The sequence below is a fragment of the Arctopsyche grandis genome, chromosome 1 (assembly GCF_051622035.1).
Source record: "Arctopsyche grandis isolate Sample6627 chromosome 1, ASM5162203v2, whole genome shotgun sequence".
Taxonomy (NCBI): domain Eukaryota; kingdom Metazoa; phylum Arthropoda; class Insecta; order Trichoptera; family Hydropsychidae; genus Arctopsyche; species Arctopsyche grandis.
In genome coordinates, this window is record NC_135355.1 from 16,562,473 (window position 1) to 16,580,485 (window position 18,013).

The 18,013-nt window shown below is 31.6% G+C and overlaps 1 protein-coding gene across 1 annotated transcript in view; it reads right to left on the reverse strand.

Annotated features, from left to right (window-relative positions):
- Positions 1-16,553: 16,553 nt before the first annotated feature.
- Positions 16,554-18,013, reverse strand: part of LOC143916972 (zwei Ig domain protein zig-8-like) — a 45,208-nt gene continuing 43,748 nt past the window's right edge. Inside the window, exon 6 of the mRNA XM_077438324.1 lies at positions 16,554-16,684. Within this exon, the coding sequence (XP_077294450.1) occupies positions 16,554-16,684 (131 nt within the window). The remainder of the gene's footprint in view (positions 16,685-18,013) is intronic.

The window sequence follows — 18,013 nt, forward strand, 5'->3', positions numbered from 1 at the left end:
AATGTAACTGTGACTGATATCGGAGATAAATGTAACTACCACTGTAGATTTATCAGTTAGAATTTGTTGGTCAATCGGGACGATTTGACTTAAGAGGGAGGCAATGTTACGTACACCGCGGATTAAGCGAATAGAATCCCAGAGACTGTGTGACCGTTCAAGAAGTATCTATTAACAGATTAACTAAGTGCATACCGTGCGACCGGTATAAGTGGTTTCAAGGATTAGCGACAGGCTAAGTGCAAGTAAGCTAAACAATGATTGCACTTCTCAGAATGACTGACCCATACCGTGGGAAGACATATCCGAATACATGACTATACAATAGGTAAACAGATTAGACGTCCTGAGAGATCTACCCTTTATAAGGCGGTACGTAGGCGATATCATCTCATTCTGGACTGAGCACTGCCAGTGCGTGTATCTCCTTAATCATCAATAAATGCTGTGCTGTGAGATGACTGTTGGCCTTTTACTTGGATCCTCCACCCACCCGTACGCAACAATTTTTTTTTTTTTTTTTAATTATTATTATTTTTTTATACACACCGAGCAAAGCCGGGTAGTAAAGCTAGTCTTATATATAAAACACTAATGTTTGTATGTGCCAGTGCGTGGTCGTTACGTTGGTTGGGTGGGAACAACACGTTCGATTTTTTTTTTTTGCGCATAGGGCGCAGCCAGATGGGGCCCCACCGAAGGTACCACAGGGGGCACAGCTCTCATGGGGCCCCTGTCGAGGACGCCGCCCCCCATAAAATAAATAAATATATTTTTATATATATTTTTTTATTTCTTTTATACACACCCCGGGCAAAGCCGGGTAATAAAGCTAGTATCATATATATAAAGACGGTAATCTGTGTGTGTGTGTGTGTCCTAACTCTCGCCGAACATAATGAATGAATCGATAAAAATCGATAAATTCATTTTTCGACGAGACGACTTTGTCGCGACTCGACAAATACGTAATTTTAATAATTTCATTTAGCGAGGTTTTGAACCATTTTTTTTATATATTTATTTTTAATTAAATTTAAATTATTTATATTTTGACGATATTTGAGAAAAAAATTGATTTCATTCACCGCGGGCGCCGGGAATCGAACCTCGGACCCTCCGATCCAAACTCCATGTTCTCACGAGCCCGCGCCGCACGCCATATCCTCGCCCAGAATACGTGTTGTAAATACACATCATATGTATATGCACGTAATTTGTTATGTGTAATAATAATATTCAACGTTACAAGGTCAATGACCGTTTTTGTATAATCGGAAAATATTACATTTTGTTAACGTTAACTTTAAGAATTGAAAATTATTACAAATAAAGAATTGAAAACTATCTATGAGAGTCTACGAAAATAACGGTTCCGGTTCCGGATTTTTTTTAGTTTTATACGAGTATATAATAATTTTATACCAATGCGATGATATTTCATCGGGCTATTCACTAGTAATAATATATTGACTATATTTATGCATAAGTATTCAGACTTATGCATAAATATAGCCAGCCTTGTTTCAAATATAGATATACATATGTACATGCTCTTCATGATTGGTCGTTAACCAACCGTTTGCCTCATCTCCAAGTGTAAGGTTATGTGTTACTTCAGATCTAGATCTATCCCCGATCGTACCTTTCCTTATCTTACTGGTAACTCTTTACTGAACTGGATCGATTCTACTGTTGCTCTTGGAGTTGCATTTCAGAGTGACCTAAATTTCTCTGATCATATTGACTTTGTGTGTTGCTCTGCCTCAAGAATGCTTGGGTTTGTTTTTCGTAATTCTCGACACTTCCATAATCCCACTGTTTTGAGGCTGCTGTACAATGCTCTAGTTAGGAGTATCTTGGTGTATACGCCTCTATGATCTGGAATCCTTCCACTAAATCTCTATCTAGCAAACTTGAACTTATCTAAAGACGCTTTCTTCGACTGCTTTATAAGGATCAATATGGGATTTACCCATATTTATTTCCTTCACAATTCGGCATGGGTATGGTCGGCTACACTTCTCTTGAACACAGGAAGAGTGTTGCCCTCATCAAGTTCTTGTTTTCCATATTTAGAGGCTTTATCTCCTGTCCGTCTATCCTGGCTGAGTTGGGCCTTCATGCTCCGGAGTGTGTGATATGGACCCGCCATCGTCCCCTTTTTCACACTCCTCTGGCTAGAACTGTGGCTTATAGTAATTCTCCCATTCCTCGTGGCCTCCGTATCTTAAATTCACTGGATGGTGCCATTGTCATTTTCTGCACCACTTCCTAAGTTACGGAAGTCGCGACCAATTAGAACGGTTGAGTTAATCAGTTAAGAACTTTTTAATAATTTATTGTCATATTTATTTATTTTTCTTTTCTTCTATTTATTTTACTTGTATTTCATGTACTTACTTGTATTTCATGTACCCTTTCATAATCTTTTTTGCACACTCGTCGCTTTGGAGCAATCTGTTAGACGAGTGTGCTTCATTAATTGATGTTTTATAAAAATAAATAAATAAAATAAAATATACCTGTGTAATGTTTACGTCATTTAATCCTTCACAATTTCCCACAACTATGGATTTATTTTTCATTGGAACTCCCTGAAATATCTATTAAATCAAACTATCTTTTTAAATTATTTCATAGGTTCATTAAATGTTTTAAGCCATGTTCTTAGCACTAAAAATATATGTACATATATTTATAAATATGTACATATACGTATGTAGATCCAGTGATAAAAACATATTCGACTTTGCTAAACCATAATACAACATTGAAGACAATAACAATATACATATGTACAAAAGTATCAAATATATTGCCTTAATTGTATATCTTCATCCGTATTTTATTCCGTTGTTGGAGTCTAGTATACACATACTAACTAAACCTTTTCAAACTTTTTCGGGGGGGGGGGGGTAAAGCATGCTAGCCAAGGGGCTCAGGTTGGGATATGCGGGCCATGGCACGGAAAAAATATCCGCATCACTCATGCTATGAAAACCCGGATTATTTAAGCCGCGATCAAACCGCTTCCTCGATGTTTTTCCGATCCGACATTTTCAAATAATTTTTAATTTTCCATTAATCTGCATATTTCAGTTATATCCACGATAGGAAGAATCTTTCTCCTATTAGATCAGTGTTAATGGTTTTACTTTCAACCAAGATTTTGCAATTCCGTGTATAGTAATAATCCAATATACTAATTTTTTCCCAGAAATAGATCTAGTCATCAACTTCCTCAGCATGAGTTTTGAGAATATCAGCACGGTAAACCCGTTTCATTAATGATATGACACCTTGGTCTATATATTGGATTAGACTTTTAACATTAGGCTGTAAAAATACGACCGGCGTTTGTTTTTTATATAATTTCATTCAGATGAAGAGGAGCATTAATTATTTACAATACTGCTTTCCGTAGCAACCCTTTAATTTTTAAAAATCTCTCACTTCAAGAATCCATTTACTTTTGAACTCTCTATATCCATCCATGATTTGAAGATCTCTCTATCCATCCATCTCCCTTTTTGGTCATAGTAATCAACAGGAAGATTTTTTTTATTTCATACCCGTAAATAATCTAGGTTATTTTGATTTTCTAAATGTAAATCTAAAATCTTCACTTGATAACTGAATATATGTACGTATCTAAGGAAAAAATTCCACTGATCAACCAATGCTCCGAATCTACGCATTATAACATATTCTCATTTAAATATAACTTGAGTAATTTCAAGCACGGATAATCAGCACCCGGATAATTGAGAGAACACTCTACGTAAGGGTGTTATTATACGATAATGTCAAGCTATCGTACCATTCAAGCGTCGGGTATGCGACGATACGTGAAATATAATATTTCATGACAATATAATAATGCTATTTTGAATATTTATGAATTATACCATTTTTTATGCATACTAACGACATAATTCCGGAAAAGCTACTCTTGTCAAATTGCGCGTGACGTTTCGTTCGCGTAAAATTATTCACGAAACGTTCGTTTGGTTGAATTTTTCAGTATCAGTCATTCAATTACACAGTCCGTGTTGCGTAAATAAACAGCAAAAGTAAAATAAAATCATTCCGACAAAAACGAAAAATTGAAGCTCAAAATAAAACATTTCGAAATAAAAACTTTGATAGAATCTGTTACAATATAAATCTTTATGTAATATTAATTTTACTTCCGTATAACTTTTAATGAGCAAAATTAATTTTATAAATTTTATTTTCTTCTAAATAAAATTAATTTGTTTAAAAAACCCAAAAGCATAACTTTCAAGCACCGATCGGCGTGTCTACATAACAGTTAAATTGGAAATATTTAAAGTATTCTCAGATTTTGACGACATCCGGATATTTTTTAACGTATTTATTTTTTACTGTAAACCAAGGTCCATATCTGAGCTATACATGTACTTGTTTGTATAGCTGTATAATTTCTATTGAGTTAAAAGATAAGAATCACTACAGTTGTCGGACCCTAATAACTAGTCACCGGACCCAGAAGGTGCCGCGTATTGTTCAAAGGTTGTAAATGCATTGTTCAAAATTTTTACAAAGGATTTACAACAATGAAACAATGGATAGCACTGTGACTATCCTACCTCTACTAATAACTAGTATTGTGATTCGATTGTGACTTGCAATGACCGATAAAGCATATGCAATGTTATTGCAATGCGTTCTGTTATTAAATACAAAGTATTATAAATCTTCAATGCACATTATTACTACGGAACATACTCCATTAAGGTCGACGAGGATGTCCAGGCTATAAATAGATTTAGAATATTTTAAAATTAGTGGTTGAAATCTACACTCACCAGAATAGACAATTACATTTAAATATTGCATCCTTCTCGGCTAAGGGAAAGGTTAATAGCGTCTTACGACGAAAGAGGGTTATCCACCACTAGAGGAACAATTTCAATATCAAATAGTGTCACATCGATGTACATAGTTCAAAGTAAAAGGAACATTACGAGATCCCGTAGCACGCTTACAAATACGAACAAGTTCCTTGAGTGTATCGCACTCGATCACACAGGCCCTACCGTTATATGCGGGAGAACCTTTTGGACCACACGAATGAGAATCTGTGAAGTAATACTTACCATCGTAATGCAAGACTCCTAGTGTCTTGGACACTGCTATTAGGGCACCAGCACAGTGATTTAAAAACATCCTGTTGAGAGCATCACCCAAAGTAAATCCTATAGACTTTCGATTGATGGACTCCTGTAAACTTCCATATAAACATGTATCAGCATCATAATTTATTGAAAAAGACTTATTGTACAAGACAAAATTAGTCTTGATGACATCGAAGTTGCGCATCTCCAAGAGACCATCAGCACCAATGGGATGAGCCAATATATTATTTAAGGTTAAGAATCGTATATGTTCATACAAACCATCGCCTTCAATCATATTCGTGTTGAGTGTATTTGTACACCATTCAAGAGGATGAAGAAAGGCAGCTCTGACAATATTGGCGAGCACCATAGCAAAACATCGAATACAAAACATTGAATGAATTGAAAATATTACCATTACCTTGATTCCATGAAGCCCATACTATTCTTGACACATTATTTAATGGCAAGTAAGAGTTCACAAAGGGAGGCTGAGACGGCTCAACAACAGGAGTTTAGTCTCCATGGTATTAAATACCTGTAAATGGCTTATAAACAATAGTATGTATGTATAATATAATAATAAAAGATCGTAAAATATCGCAAGGCGGTTTAAAAATAGTTTGAAATCCTTGCGGAACGGTCAGATTTAGATTTAAAGGCGAAAATTACAAACACAACAGTCCGCATAGAAAGGTATGTATGTAGGTATAGTCATAAAAATCTAATGTACGGCCAGCATCTTCTGACGTTCGCTTATATCACGATCAACGTTTACAAAAATATGAGTGACCTAAATATATAAGAGAGATAATAAGAACATATAGAGCAAATTTTATAAAATATAGAGTAAGGCGTTTAAACAATTAAAATCGGATATGGACAGATCACGGTGAACAGGTTAGAAGACAAGTGTCAATAGCCTGCTATTGTCACTATGAATAAACAACAAGTAACCCGAAAAATCAGAAATTTGAAACGCGTTGTATATGATAATTTATCTCCAACGTAATGGCAGACGATACATTAACGTATATTGTTGAACAAAATGAGCATTATGGCAAAGTATGAAAATGATCGGATAAGAGATAAGAAATATAAAAAATGACGTCTTAAACGAAGACCGTGTGAAACGTAAAGGAGGTTTGTAAAAATGGTGAAACTATTCAACACAATATTCTAGTCTAATGAATTCATTGGATAAATATTTATTTTAAATGTGCTGAAGAATACGTATCATTTCGTAATATTTATACACTCCAGGGATTCCTAGCCCTGTGCCCGAGGGCGAATGTTCGCCCATGGAGCCATTTAAATGCGCCCGCTTCAAAATGTTAAAATAACAACAAAAAAATAATTAAAATCATAAATGTAACGAAAAAGAAAGAAGCTTTTTTTAAAACAAATGTTCAGCTGAAATAATTGGCTTTATACAAGCATTCAAAGCTGAGGCACAGTTTTGAATAAGTAATGTTTCAAAAAGTTTTCTCGTGCACTTTCCAAGGATAAAAATATTCGGATGTGTCCAACCCATGACTTTATCTACATATGTATTTGAGGAATGTAAGAAAGTCACAAAACAAAATTCGATAATGAACCGTACAGACGTACAGACAAATTCACACATACCGGCAGCATTATGAAATATTAATAACTATGACAGCATTTTCGATACAAATTGAACGCAAATGTTTGGAAACTTGCACAAGATAAAAGTTCTACTTCCGGTTGTTGGATTTTGTTCAATTTTTTTATCACTTGAAATCACTATTACTTTCACACAATAAATATCAAGAAAATAAAAATAATTTAAAAGCTCAAAATAAAATAATGAAATATTGTTTAAAAAAAATTCTAATGAAATATTGTTTAGAAAAAATGCTTAGGGGGGAGGATTTGGCCCATGGTTGAGCCCCCCCCCCCTGAAAAAAAATATCTACGGCCGTAACATAGATACATACATATATATGTATATATATATGTATATGTTATACATTTGTATTTATAAAATTTGGCATCGTTTTAAAATTTTTTAATACACTTGTATTATATTTATATTCTTGTTTATTAATACACTTGTGTAGGGCCCGTTGATTTCAACGGGTGGTTTCGAAAAGAAATTGAAACTCGAATAAAAATAAAGTTAAAGATATGGAATCGACTGGTTTCGGAAAGACAAAGGCACAAAAAATGAAAATTATGAAAAAAATGAAAAATATGAAAATAATGAAAAATATGAAAAAAATGAAAAATATGAAAAATATGAAAAAAATTAAAAAAAAATGAAAATAATAAAAAAATGGAAATAATGAAAAAATGGAAATAATGAAAAAGATGAAAAATTTGAAAAAAATTTAAAAAAATGAAAAAAACTGAAAATAATGAATAAAAATTAAAAATATGAAAAGCGTTTTTTCTGTCGAGGCCGTAGTCTAATGGCTAGCGTACCTGTTCTGAGCGAGGGGCCTTAGTTCGATTCCGTGATTTGGAATTAATTTTATTTTTCAAATATCGCTAAAATATAAATTAATTTCAATAATTTCAATTAAAAATATATATTTAATTGTTTTATATGAAAAGAAAAAAAAATGGTTCAAAACCTCGCTAAATAAAATTATTATAATTACGTATTTTTATATGGCGAGAAGGAATATTTCAATTAATGTTTAAAAAAAAGGCGAAATGAAGAATTGGATTTGGCGTGATGCACGTGACCATTAGCTCAATTTAGACCCATATTCAGGCTATTTGGGGTGATCGATTCGAGTCGCGACAAAGTCGTCTCGTCGAAAAATGAATTTATCGATTTTTATCGATTCATTCATTATGTTCGGCGAGAGTTAGGACACACACACACACACACACACACACACACACAGATTACCGTCTTTATATATATGATAAGTTTTAATTAATTCAGATTCATAAAAATTAAAAGATACCTATTATACGTTTTTTAATTAAAAAAACTTACAAAAAAAACGAACAAAATTAATAACCTCTAGCATTACATTAAATTAAATTTCATGACTTATTCAAAGGTCATATAAAAATAAAATAATTAATAAAAGTTTTGGAGGAACCCACATATGAGAGCCGTTGTATTAAATGGGAAATTTTAATTGTAGAAAAATTGCAAATACCCGCCAAAATCTAGTTAAACACTTTCTAGTAAGAAAACTTACACATATGTACAAATGTACATACAGTGTAAGCGTAAGGTCACGATTCTCATCATTGGAGTGAACGACTTAACTGTCGTTTGTACATTAAAAGAACTCGAAGCGTTCGATCCCAAATACCGTGATTCCCTTTATTACTCAACAAGCACTCCAACGTGATCTTTTATTGTTAGTTTACGAGGGATCAATTCGATCGGCCCGATACGGAGAGGTGCACAGTTAAAAAGTTATAGAACCTCCAAACTCACCACAATCAGCTTGGTTCTTCTTGCTTTTGCCCCACGTCCGCCAACACTCGACTTACGAGTGTCATCAAGTCTATCACACTTACGCACTAGAGAACAGCGATCTTTTTTTTTTCTTCTTCCCAAGCCGAAAAAATCATACAAAAATATATATTTTCAACGGGAGGACAAATATTGCCTTTTCCTCGTGAAAATCCGTCGTCGTGGGTGGTTTTCACTTCACCACGTAACCGAGCTTAAGACGAGAAGAAGGGGAGAAGTCGGTAACGGTTTTGCGCAATTATTGAAAATTGCCTTATAATAATAATTCCCAAAAATACTCCACATTTTTGCCGACAGATTTTATTATCGTGCAATAAATTACTTTCCGGTTGTGTGGTGTTCGCAGCCGTTAAGGGCATAATTTTATTTTGACGTATAACGTTTTCATATAAACGGACGCGGGAAAATCATGGTAGAGAGTCTACTTTGCGGGAAATATGAGAGTTCAGAATGTATATTACGTATTTTCCACCTCGAAAAGCACCGTAAATATATTGCGATACAAATTCGATCGCCTGTTTTAATTTGTGTATTGTATATATTTTGGTATGCTAATTATATTTTACCGCCGAATTTAATATTCACTGTGACATACATACATACATACCTACATACATATGTACATATGCCAATTATGTGTATGTACTATCGTACGATTTTATCTTTGTATTTTCAATATGAACTTGTTACAAGTTCTATCATGTATACATTCGTGTATGCATTGTATGATATAATTTATAAAGTAGAAGCAAATACTTGAGCGGATTTCAAATCTTATCCAATCACAGCATGTCGTATATTCTGCGTTCTTATATCCAACCTTACCAGATTAACTTTGATTTATGCTCATGATTATGAGTTTCTTTTTCTTTTGGGCCCCTTTCTGTATTTTCCTCACACAAAGTACTTTCAGCACACAAAAAAGACGGAAATCATTAAGTTATAAATAAAAAATGTATTATTAAAATATATTTTCCTCTTAAGAGGGCTGGACACCAGCGCCTTGTCCATACATACGTATTACACTTCTCCCTTCCTCAATTATGGCACTAGAGAAATTATTTTTTAATATGCTATGGATATACACCATTGGCATGCAGCTGTGCTTTTATTTTTGTTAATTTTTTTTTTTTTAAGAACTAGGAGCCGCCAAACATCTATAAAATCGCTTCTTTTTTACACCCACGAAAAGAGTCCAGCGTGCTTATTTACGCACACCGTTGCATAGAAAATATCTTTCTCATACCGAAGATGAAATTTTTTTAAAAATTGGTCCAGTTTCCGCAAGTTTGACTCCGAAGAAGAATTTATACAAAGTTTACGCTTTTTATCGATTCATTAATTATGTTCGGCTAGCGTTAGGACACACACACGCACACACACAGATTATCATCTTTATACATATATGTGTGTATATATATATATATATATATATATATATATATATATATATATATATATATATATATATATATTTATATATATATATATATATATATATATATATATATATATATATATATATATATATATATATATTTATTTAAATATATATATTGATATACGAGTATATTATCGCATTCACTCAATATAAATATATATCGAAGAAAGGAACGGCAACAAAATTAAGGTTTCGGGCATCCAGCCCTCTTAAAGATTGTAATCTTATTATTTCGACAAGTTTATCAAATTTCTTCAAATATGTGAATCATCGTTATAGATCACTGTCAATACAAGGAAAATACATAACCGAAAACACACCGTAAGGTGAGTTTTGACCTGGCATAGATCAGGCATGCTAGCATTTTTTCACAATGTGCAAAACTATTTATAATAAAAAAAAAACGTTAGCAGAGTGAAATTACTAAATTTACTTTCTGCACATTGAAGAATTAGACTGCACTAACTTAATTGACAAAACACACGATTCTGGAATTCTAAAAAGTATAAAATAAAATAATAAAAGAGTGTTTATACCGTCCAGTAATTATTCAACGAAAAAATCCACTTAATATAAAAACAATTACATTGACTTGGACATATAAATATTATAATAAAATTTACTTATAATAATTTACTGATAATTTTCTTTTTTACTTTATCTATGTACGTAGTAACAATAGATTAAGTTTTGTGATCATGCGAAAATTCGAACTCGAGATTTTGACTGATTCGAACTCAGAATCGATCACTAATCACGTTTTCATGATCTAGAAAAAATGTGTGTGTGTGTATTTTGGGGATATTTTTAACACCGTTAGTCCTATCGAACTGAAACTTAGTATCGGTTACTGAAATTTTTATCGACACGTCGTAATTTTTTTTCAAATTTTTAAGTTGACCGGAAATGGTACCTCCCCTTATAGGTGTCCTCTTTTTTATAAGTTTTTGAATTCAATTATCTCTCAAACCACTAATTAAATCAGACTGAATTTTTTTTAAATATAATAGAAATAATAATTTTTATAACTTTATATTTTTTAAATATTTCTATCTGAACTGGAAGTAGTACTTTTATCTTCTTGATATTTATTGTGTATAATAAAAATAATGATTTTAAGTAAAAATAAAAAAAAAAAACTTAATTTAATGAACCGGAAGTGGGATTTTTTTCCTCGTAGAAAGGTCAAAAATGTTGTGCCCACTACTCTGTCCACACCCCTGAACGTATTAAGCTGAAAATTTATATTTTTATCCTTTATGTACTAACTTAGAGCTGGTAGGGTTTTGGTCAGAATTTGTAAACCGGAAGTAGTATTTTTTTTTAAAACAATATTTCATTATTTTATTTTGACCTGTAAAATTATTTTTATTTTCTTGATATTTAATGAGTATAATACTGATAGTGATTTTTAGTAAAAAAAAAAATTTGAACAAAATCTGACAACCGGAAGTAGAACTTTTGTTTTGTGCAAGTTTCCATACATTTGCGCTCAATTTGTATCGCTATCATAGTCATCAGTTCAATATCGAATTTTGTTTTGTAACCTTCTTATATTCCTCAAATACATAGATAAAGTCATGGGTTGGTCACACCCGAATTTTTTTATAATAATTTACTGATGGCGCCGGAGGCGTCGGGGGCGCTGAGGGCATAGGCCTTTTTTTAAAAAATAATCCTCCAGTATTAAGTGAAACAGCATTTTACTTATGAATGTCTGAGCCAGCGTTTCTTCTACTCCAAAATAGTCTACAAAACTGGTTTTTAACAATCCTTTGTCAAGCAAAGCACACAGACGCGCACACGCACACACATGCTTTTAAAAACAATGCTTTTAAAAACAAAAAACAAACTTTCAAAAACAATTTAATTAAACCAGTCGGTTAATGTTTTCAACAAACGCTCGAGGAACAACTCATTCACTCCTCCAAAGATATCTCTGAAAACTTTAACAGTAATGGAAAATATTCACACTACAATATTTTGATGTACTTTGAAAACGTGTGCGTTTAAATATTTCAAATTATGAACTTCCTAAAATACTTGGATTCAAACATTAAAATTCTTGCGAGTGGAAAATTGCGCATTGACGTTGAAATATTTTGATATTTTCAACAACAATGTGTTGGGTTTTGGAATTGCTTGCTCGTCGACTCGACTTGATTTTCCTTGAAAAGTTTTCATAATGCCTTAAATTGTACGTCTACTGAGTTGATGATTTATGGTAACATGACATGGGTGGTGACATCCAAGGCGACCCAAAGGATTCAACTCAAATATGACCCTACACTAAGAAAAGAAATACCCTATGAATAACATACTATGACGATAAAAAAATAATATAAGCTAACGCGATACTCAAAATAAATTTACATTTTCACACGATCCAAGTATCACATGTAATATTTATGAGACTAACTTTTTTTGGTAAAATGTTTCGTGAAATATATTACTAGATATGATTTATTTATTTATATTATTGTTTTATAAATTTTTTTCAAATATTCGATATTTTATTGACTTCAATTTTAGATTCCTCACTGATAACATTTGCAGGGTCTAGAAAAATTGTGTGTGTTAAATTTGTATCTGTGTATTTTGGGGATTTTTTGAATACAAGGGTGTTGAAAAGTCCTATCGAACTGGATCTTGGTAATATGTAGCTACTGAGCCTTTATATTTGAATGTCGTGGAAGTCCAATTTTCAGTTCCAAAAACACTACTTCTCTTTGATTTAATTCACAAATTGTTATAACTTATTTTAATTCGATATGTCCAGAATCTCAAAAAAACAGAATAAACGTATTACAGGCCACCGATATTTTTAAATATTGTTAAACGCAAAAAAATTATATTAAATGTTTTGCCAAATATTTCTCGAAATGAAGAAAAGTAGACTTGAGTCACTTTCAAACATAACGGCTCGAATTTTGGAATTTATACTTCTGATATTCTTCAAATACATACATAGATAAAATCATGGGTTGGTCACATCCTTATTTATTTTCATCACATCGATACAAGGATTATGCTAGAATTTTCTAGTAAAGAGCACATATGTACATTTAAGGAGTCGACAAAAATAGGGAAAGAAAAATCTTTGTATAAAATTTATCATTTCTATTATATGCAAAAAAATACAGTATGATACGTTGAGCGCTTTGGGAGATAACTGAATCCAAAAACTTAAGAAACAGAGGACACCTACATATATTCAGTGGTACCACTCCAATGGATTTAAAAATTGACATGTAGTATCGTTACAAATTTCAGTAACCAATATTCAGTTTCAGTTCGATAAGACTAACGGTGTTCGAAAAATCCAAAATACGCAAACAAACACACACTGATTTTATCTAGATCATGAAAATGGGTGATCCGTGATCGATTTTGAGTTCGAATTAGTCAAAATCTCAAGTTAAAATTTTCGCATGATCACAAAACTTCATCTATTGTTACTACATACATAAATAAAGTAATTAACAAACCGGAAGTGGGATTATATCCTCTTAGAAAAGTCAAAAATGTTGTGAACATATGATTTTTTCCACACCACTAAACGTATCAAGCTGAAAATGTACACTTGTATTATTTATGTTTACTTAGAGTTGATAAGATTTTGGTTAGAATTCGTAACCGGAAGCAGTAATTTTTTTTAAACAACATTTCATTATTTTATTTTGACCCTTTAAATTATTTTTATCATTTTGACATGTGTTTAATATCGGTCTCCGTGACGAGACAGAAAACGCAAAGATCAAAAATCGAAAGATCTTAAATCGAAAGATAAAAAAAAATGGTGCATGGTAAACGGTACATACTCACGTACATTCCTCACTTAATTTGCGCGAGCAGGATACAACAGGAACAAGAGGAACAGGCTTTTCCTCCCGTATTAATGTGCGCGCGCAGAATATTTCAAATCAAAGTTAGTTTTTTAAAAATAATATTTGTCGTTTATGAATTCATTTTTAATATTCAACTGTTTTCTATGTTGATTATTTTAACACGTATCAATCTGAAGTATGTATGTATGTATGTATGTATATAGAGACATTTTAAAAAGCTCTCGCAGAATCATCCCAAATTCAATACATTATTACCAGTGGTGTAGTGCTAAATAAAAAAGTACCAGGTCGGTGTTTAATTTTTACGACCCCCCCCCCCTCGCTTTTTTCGTTACTTAAAAAATATGTATCCTAATATTGGTAGTACAAATATTTATAAAAAATCAAATGCTAATTAACTTGAAAAGTCAATCAAAGTGGTCTGAATAAGGCTTATTATTTTTTGAAATATAATTTAATATGTAGTTCTGAAAATTTTGTTAGGTGATTCGATTTCGGCATCATTCTAAGTGTCTATAATTTTTTTCAAAGGTTGTTGTTGGGCTGTTTGTAAAATATTTTCTGCACTCAAATGAGTATTTGAGTGAGGATACGGTTGTAGTCACCAAATGTTAAAACAAGAGTCTACTCACAATATTTGATATACAAAATTTTATATGAAATATAAGCAAAAATATTTTTTAATTGTACTCGAAAAACAATTTTTATATCGAAGTACCAGGGCGGTGACCTGGTTCAAAGAGAACTACTAGGGCGGCGACCTGGCTCGACTACACCACTGATTATTACCTACTGTTTTTTATGTTAATGTTTAATTTTTATTTCATGTATGACAGCATTATTTTTTTTAAATGAAACTATTTTTAACGTGTGTATACATATTATAAATATGTATGTTTTAATTATTTAATTTTTCATTTTGTGTTATTATAGTTTATTGTTATATTTAATTAATTTCATTTGTTTCACTGTATTGTATTTATGTATATAAATTATTATGTATATAATTTATGTGTATATTTTTATTAATTAGTAACGATATTAATTGAAATACCGACATTGAAAAAAAATATTGAAAAAAATTTTTTTTATTAAAATGGGCCAATGGATTTGCACTGAGGCCCGAATTTTCTCCCTACGGCCCTGTCTTGTACATATACATATGTTTCCCTACATTTATTTGCTCTCAGTTTGTCTCGAAGATGCTCTCATAGCCGTTATGTGTGAATGTGTATATGTATATGTATTTTTTATCAGTGAATTTTTTTTATATTTCTTATATTCGTCAAATACATAGGTAAAGTTGTGGGTTTATCTCATCCGAGTTTTTTTATTAAATTGATTAGTATGTGTATGAAATTCATACACATACACTATGAATGTACATACTTACTTTTTATGTAAGTATATACATTCATAGTGTATACAAAAAAGGATATTATACACCTATTGGGTTACATGACCATTTTAAGTGATTTTTTTTAATCCCTTTAATTTTTTTTAAATCGCTATTATTTTTATTACTAACATTTATTTACGTTGGCATTGTTCAAGTTGGAGTCGGTGTCGAATTATAAGATAAAGTCGGAGTCAGTAAATTTTGAAGCGGCTCCACAGCCCCGGTGTAATATCAAATTTAGCGCAGCTTAAACATATCTGGATGATGATTGTTATCCGGTAAAATGTTGCATGCATAAATATGGAAAACTCTAATATGTTCTGTGATAAATGCAGCGATTTTTTAATTATTTAATTTGAATTTTTGAGGATATCCAAATTTTCACTATTCATACAATGCCTACATATGTACATACATATGTATGTATACATAAGTATGACAGATAAATATATGTAGAGTAAAAATTTGTATAGGATAGTGATAATTTTTATATAATAAAGAAAATAAAATGAATAATTTTAAAATTTATTTATTCCAAAAAATACTGCTGCCTTGTACATAAATTAAGGCAGACAAAAACATAACTCATAAAACTTTTAAAAGTAAAACATTTCACATATATTTATATATTTATTTATGTATGCACATATTATATTATATATCAAGATTTACCATTGTCAATCACGGCTCATAGTAAATCCTAATTTTACGTCACAATTGTATACTAGCTAATTTTTTTTTCTTTATTTAACAATAAATATTTGGCATATACTCAATCTCAAATTCATAGCCCACCATTCAATTAATTTTACATAAAAACATCAAATGTGATCTTTCTTCGCACACTTTATTTAAGAAAAATTTACAATCGAATCAAACACTGTTCGCTCATTGTTTCGGTCCATGTCGAGGTAGACAGATTTTTCCGTTTGTGCGTTTCCAATCACTATACAAACTACACGTTAAATATTAATATTAAAACTTCATATTATCATGCGTTATTAATATCATTGTATAGTATACATACATATAATATAATATAATAATAAATTTGTAATATTTTTGGCACGGTCAAAGTGTCTCACATTCCTCATTAGATGATTTATACTTTGAAAACGTCCGCTCTGTTTTTATAGAATAATTCATACTTGCATATATGTATGTATGTACATATATATATATATAATAGTACGTTCACATAAGTCACAGCAAAAAATCACTTGTTCTAATCCATGCATCGACGTGGTGATCATCTCATAGGTGACAGATCGCTCGTAGCCAGCATTTTGTAGATGAACGTAGCAAATGCGAAGAGGAGTAAATGAACCAGGTTGACGACATGTCTAGATGATCCTGTCTGCATTGCTTCAGGCCTCTCCCCTGGGAACAGTCAAGAGCATAACCGAAAAACTTAAGTTTGAATACCAAGAAACCATAAGCATAAAATAGAAAACTTACGCCAAACGCAAGTTTTCTGAATGACTTTCAACACTATAAATACATTTCTTACTGTATTCGGCATAAATTATTCGCGTTAAGAGTTAAGCTTAACTGTTTTCCACTTGGCTTGACTCAGTCCTGCCTATGTGTGGATTTAAAACTTCTACCCTTTTACAAAGTAACAAATGTATTTACTGGCAAGAATATCTATGCTTTATTGATCACGTTTGAAACACACGTATGTATGTATGTATGTTAGTGTAAGTAATATATATATATATATATATATATATATATATATATTCAGTGGCGGACTGGGACTGAAATTAGTGCATGCCAGGAGTCAAAGGGGGCCCACCCAGGGTTAAAAAAAATTGCCCCCCCCCATATAAAAAAAAAATATTTTTTCCATCACGCTAAAAATTAAGGGTAAAAAAAAATAAAATTTACAAAAATGGGAATAAACAAATTTAAGTACAAGAAAAATGGCAAAAGCAAAATAGATCCATAAATTACATTGTATATTTCTTATTAGCCCTTGTCCTAGGTAAATAGAATGCATCATAAAAGAATGCGGCATAAAAGCGGCTTTTACTTTCGGTAGAAAACAATCAGGGACGTCATTTCAGCTTTTTCTTGGGGGGCGCAGGCAAAGATTGGTCAAATTGAATTTTTTTTCAAAAACTCTTTTTTATATCGGAATAAAAATGGAAAATATTCTATGCATACACCTTATTGAGTTATAAAATATGAAAATAAGCTTATTTTTTATAAAATAATTATAAAAAAATATTATGTAAAATGTGAAAAAAGCGCCGCAGGCGAAAATTTTTTTCTAAAAATCTTCACATGGTCAACAAAAATCGACCATCAAACTGAGTCACTAAAAAACTATCAATTAACTTAATTTCTACCGACTGTCTTTTCACTTTATCTATGTACATACATATATACATATGTACGTAATAACAATAGATAAAGTTTTGTGATCATGCGAAAATCGGGATTTTTGGGATTTGATTGATTGATTTTCTATCCTATATTTCTATATACATGGATGTGTCTAGATTACGAATAGATTTTATATTCGGAAACTTTTTAAAATTGTGTATTTAAATCTTACTATATCGTCAAAGTATAATCAAATGTTATTTTGAAAGTATGAAGTAAATTTAAATCGCTGGTTGATGATGAATCGTCCTATCAAAATTACTTTAAGCACTTCAGTTTATATTACTCATGGAAATTTGTTTATTTCAGTAGGTAGTT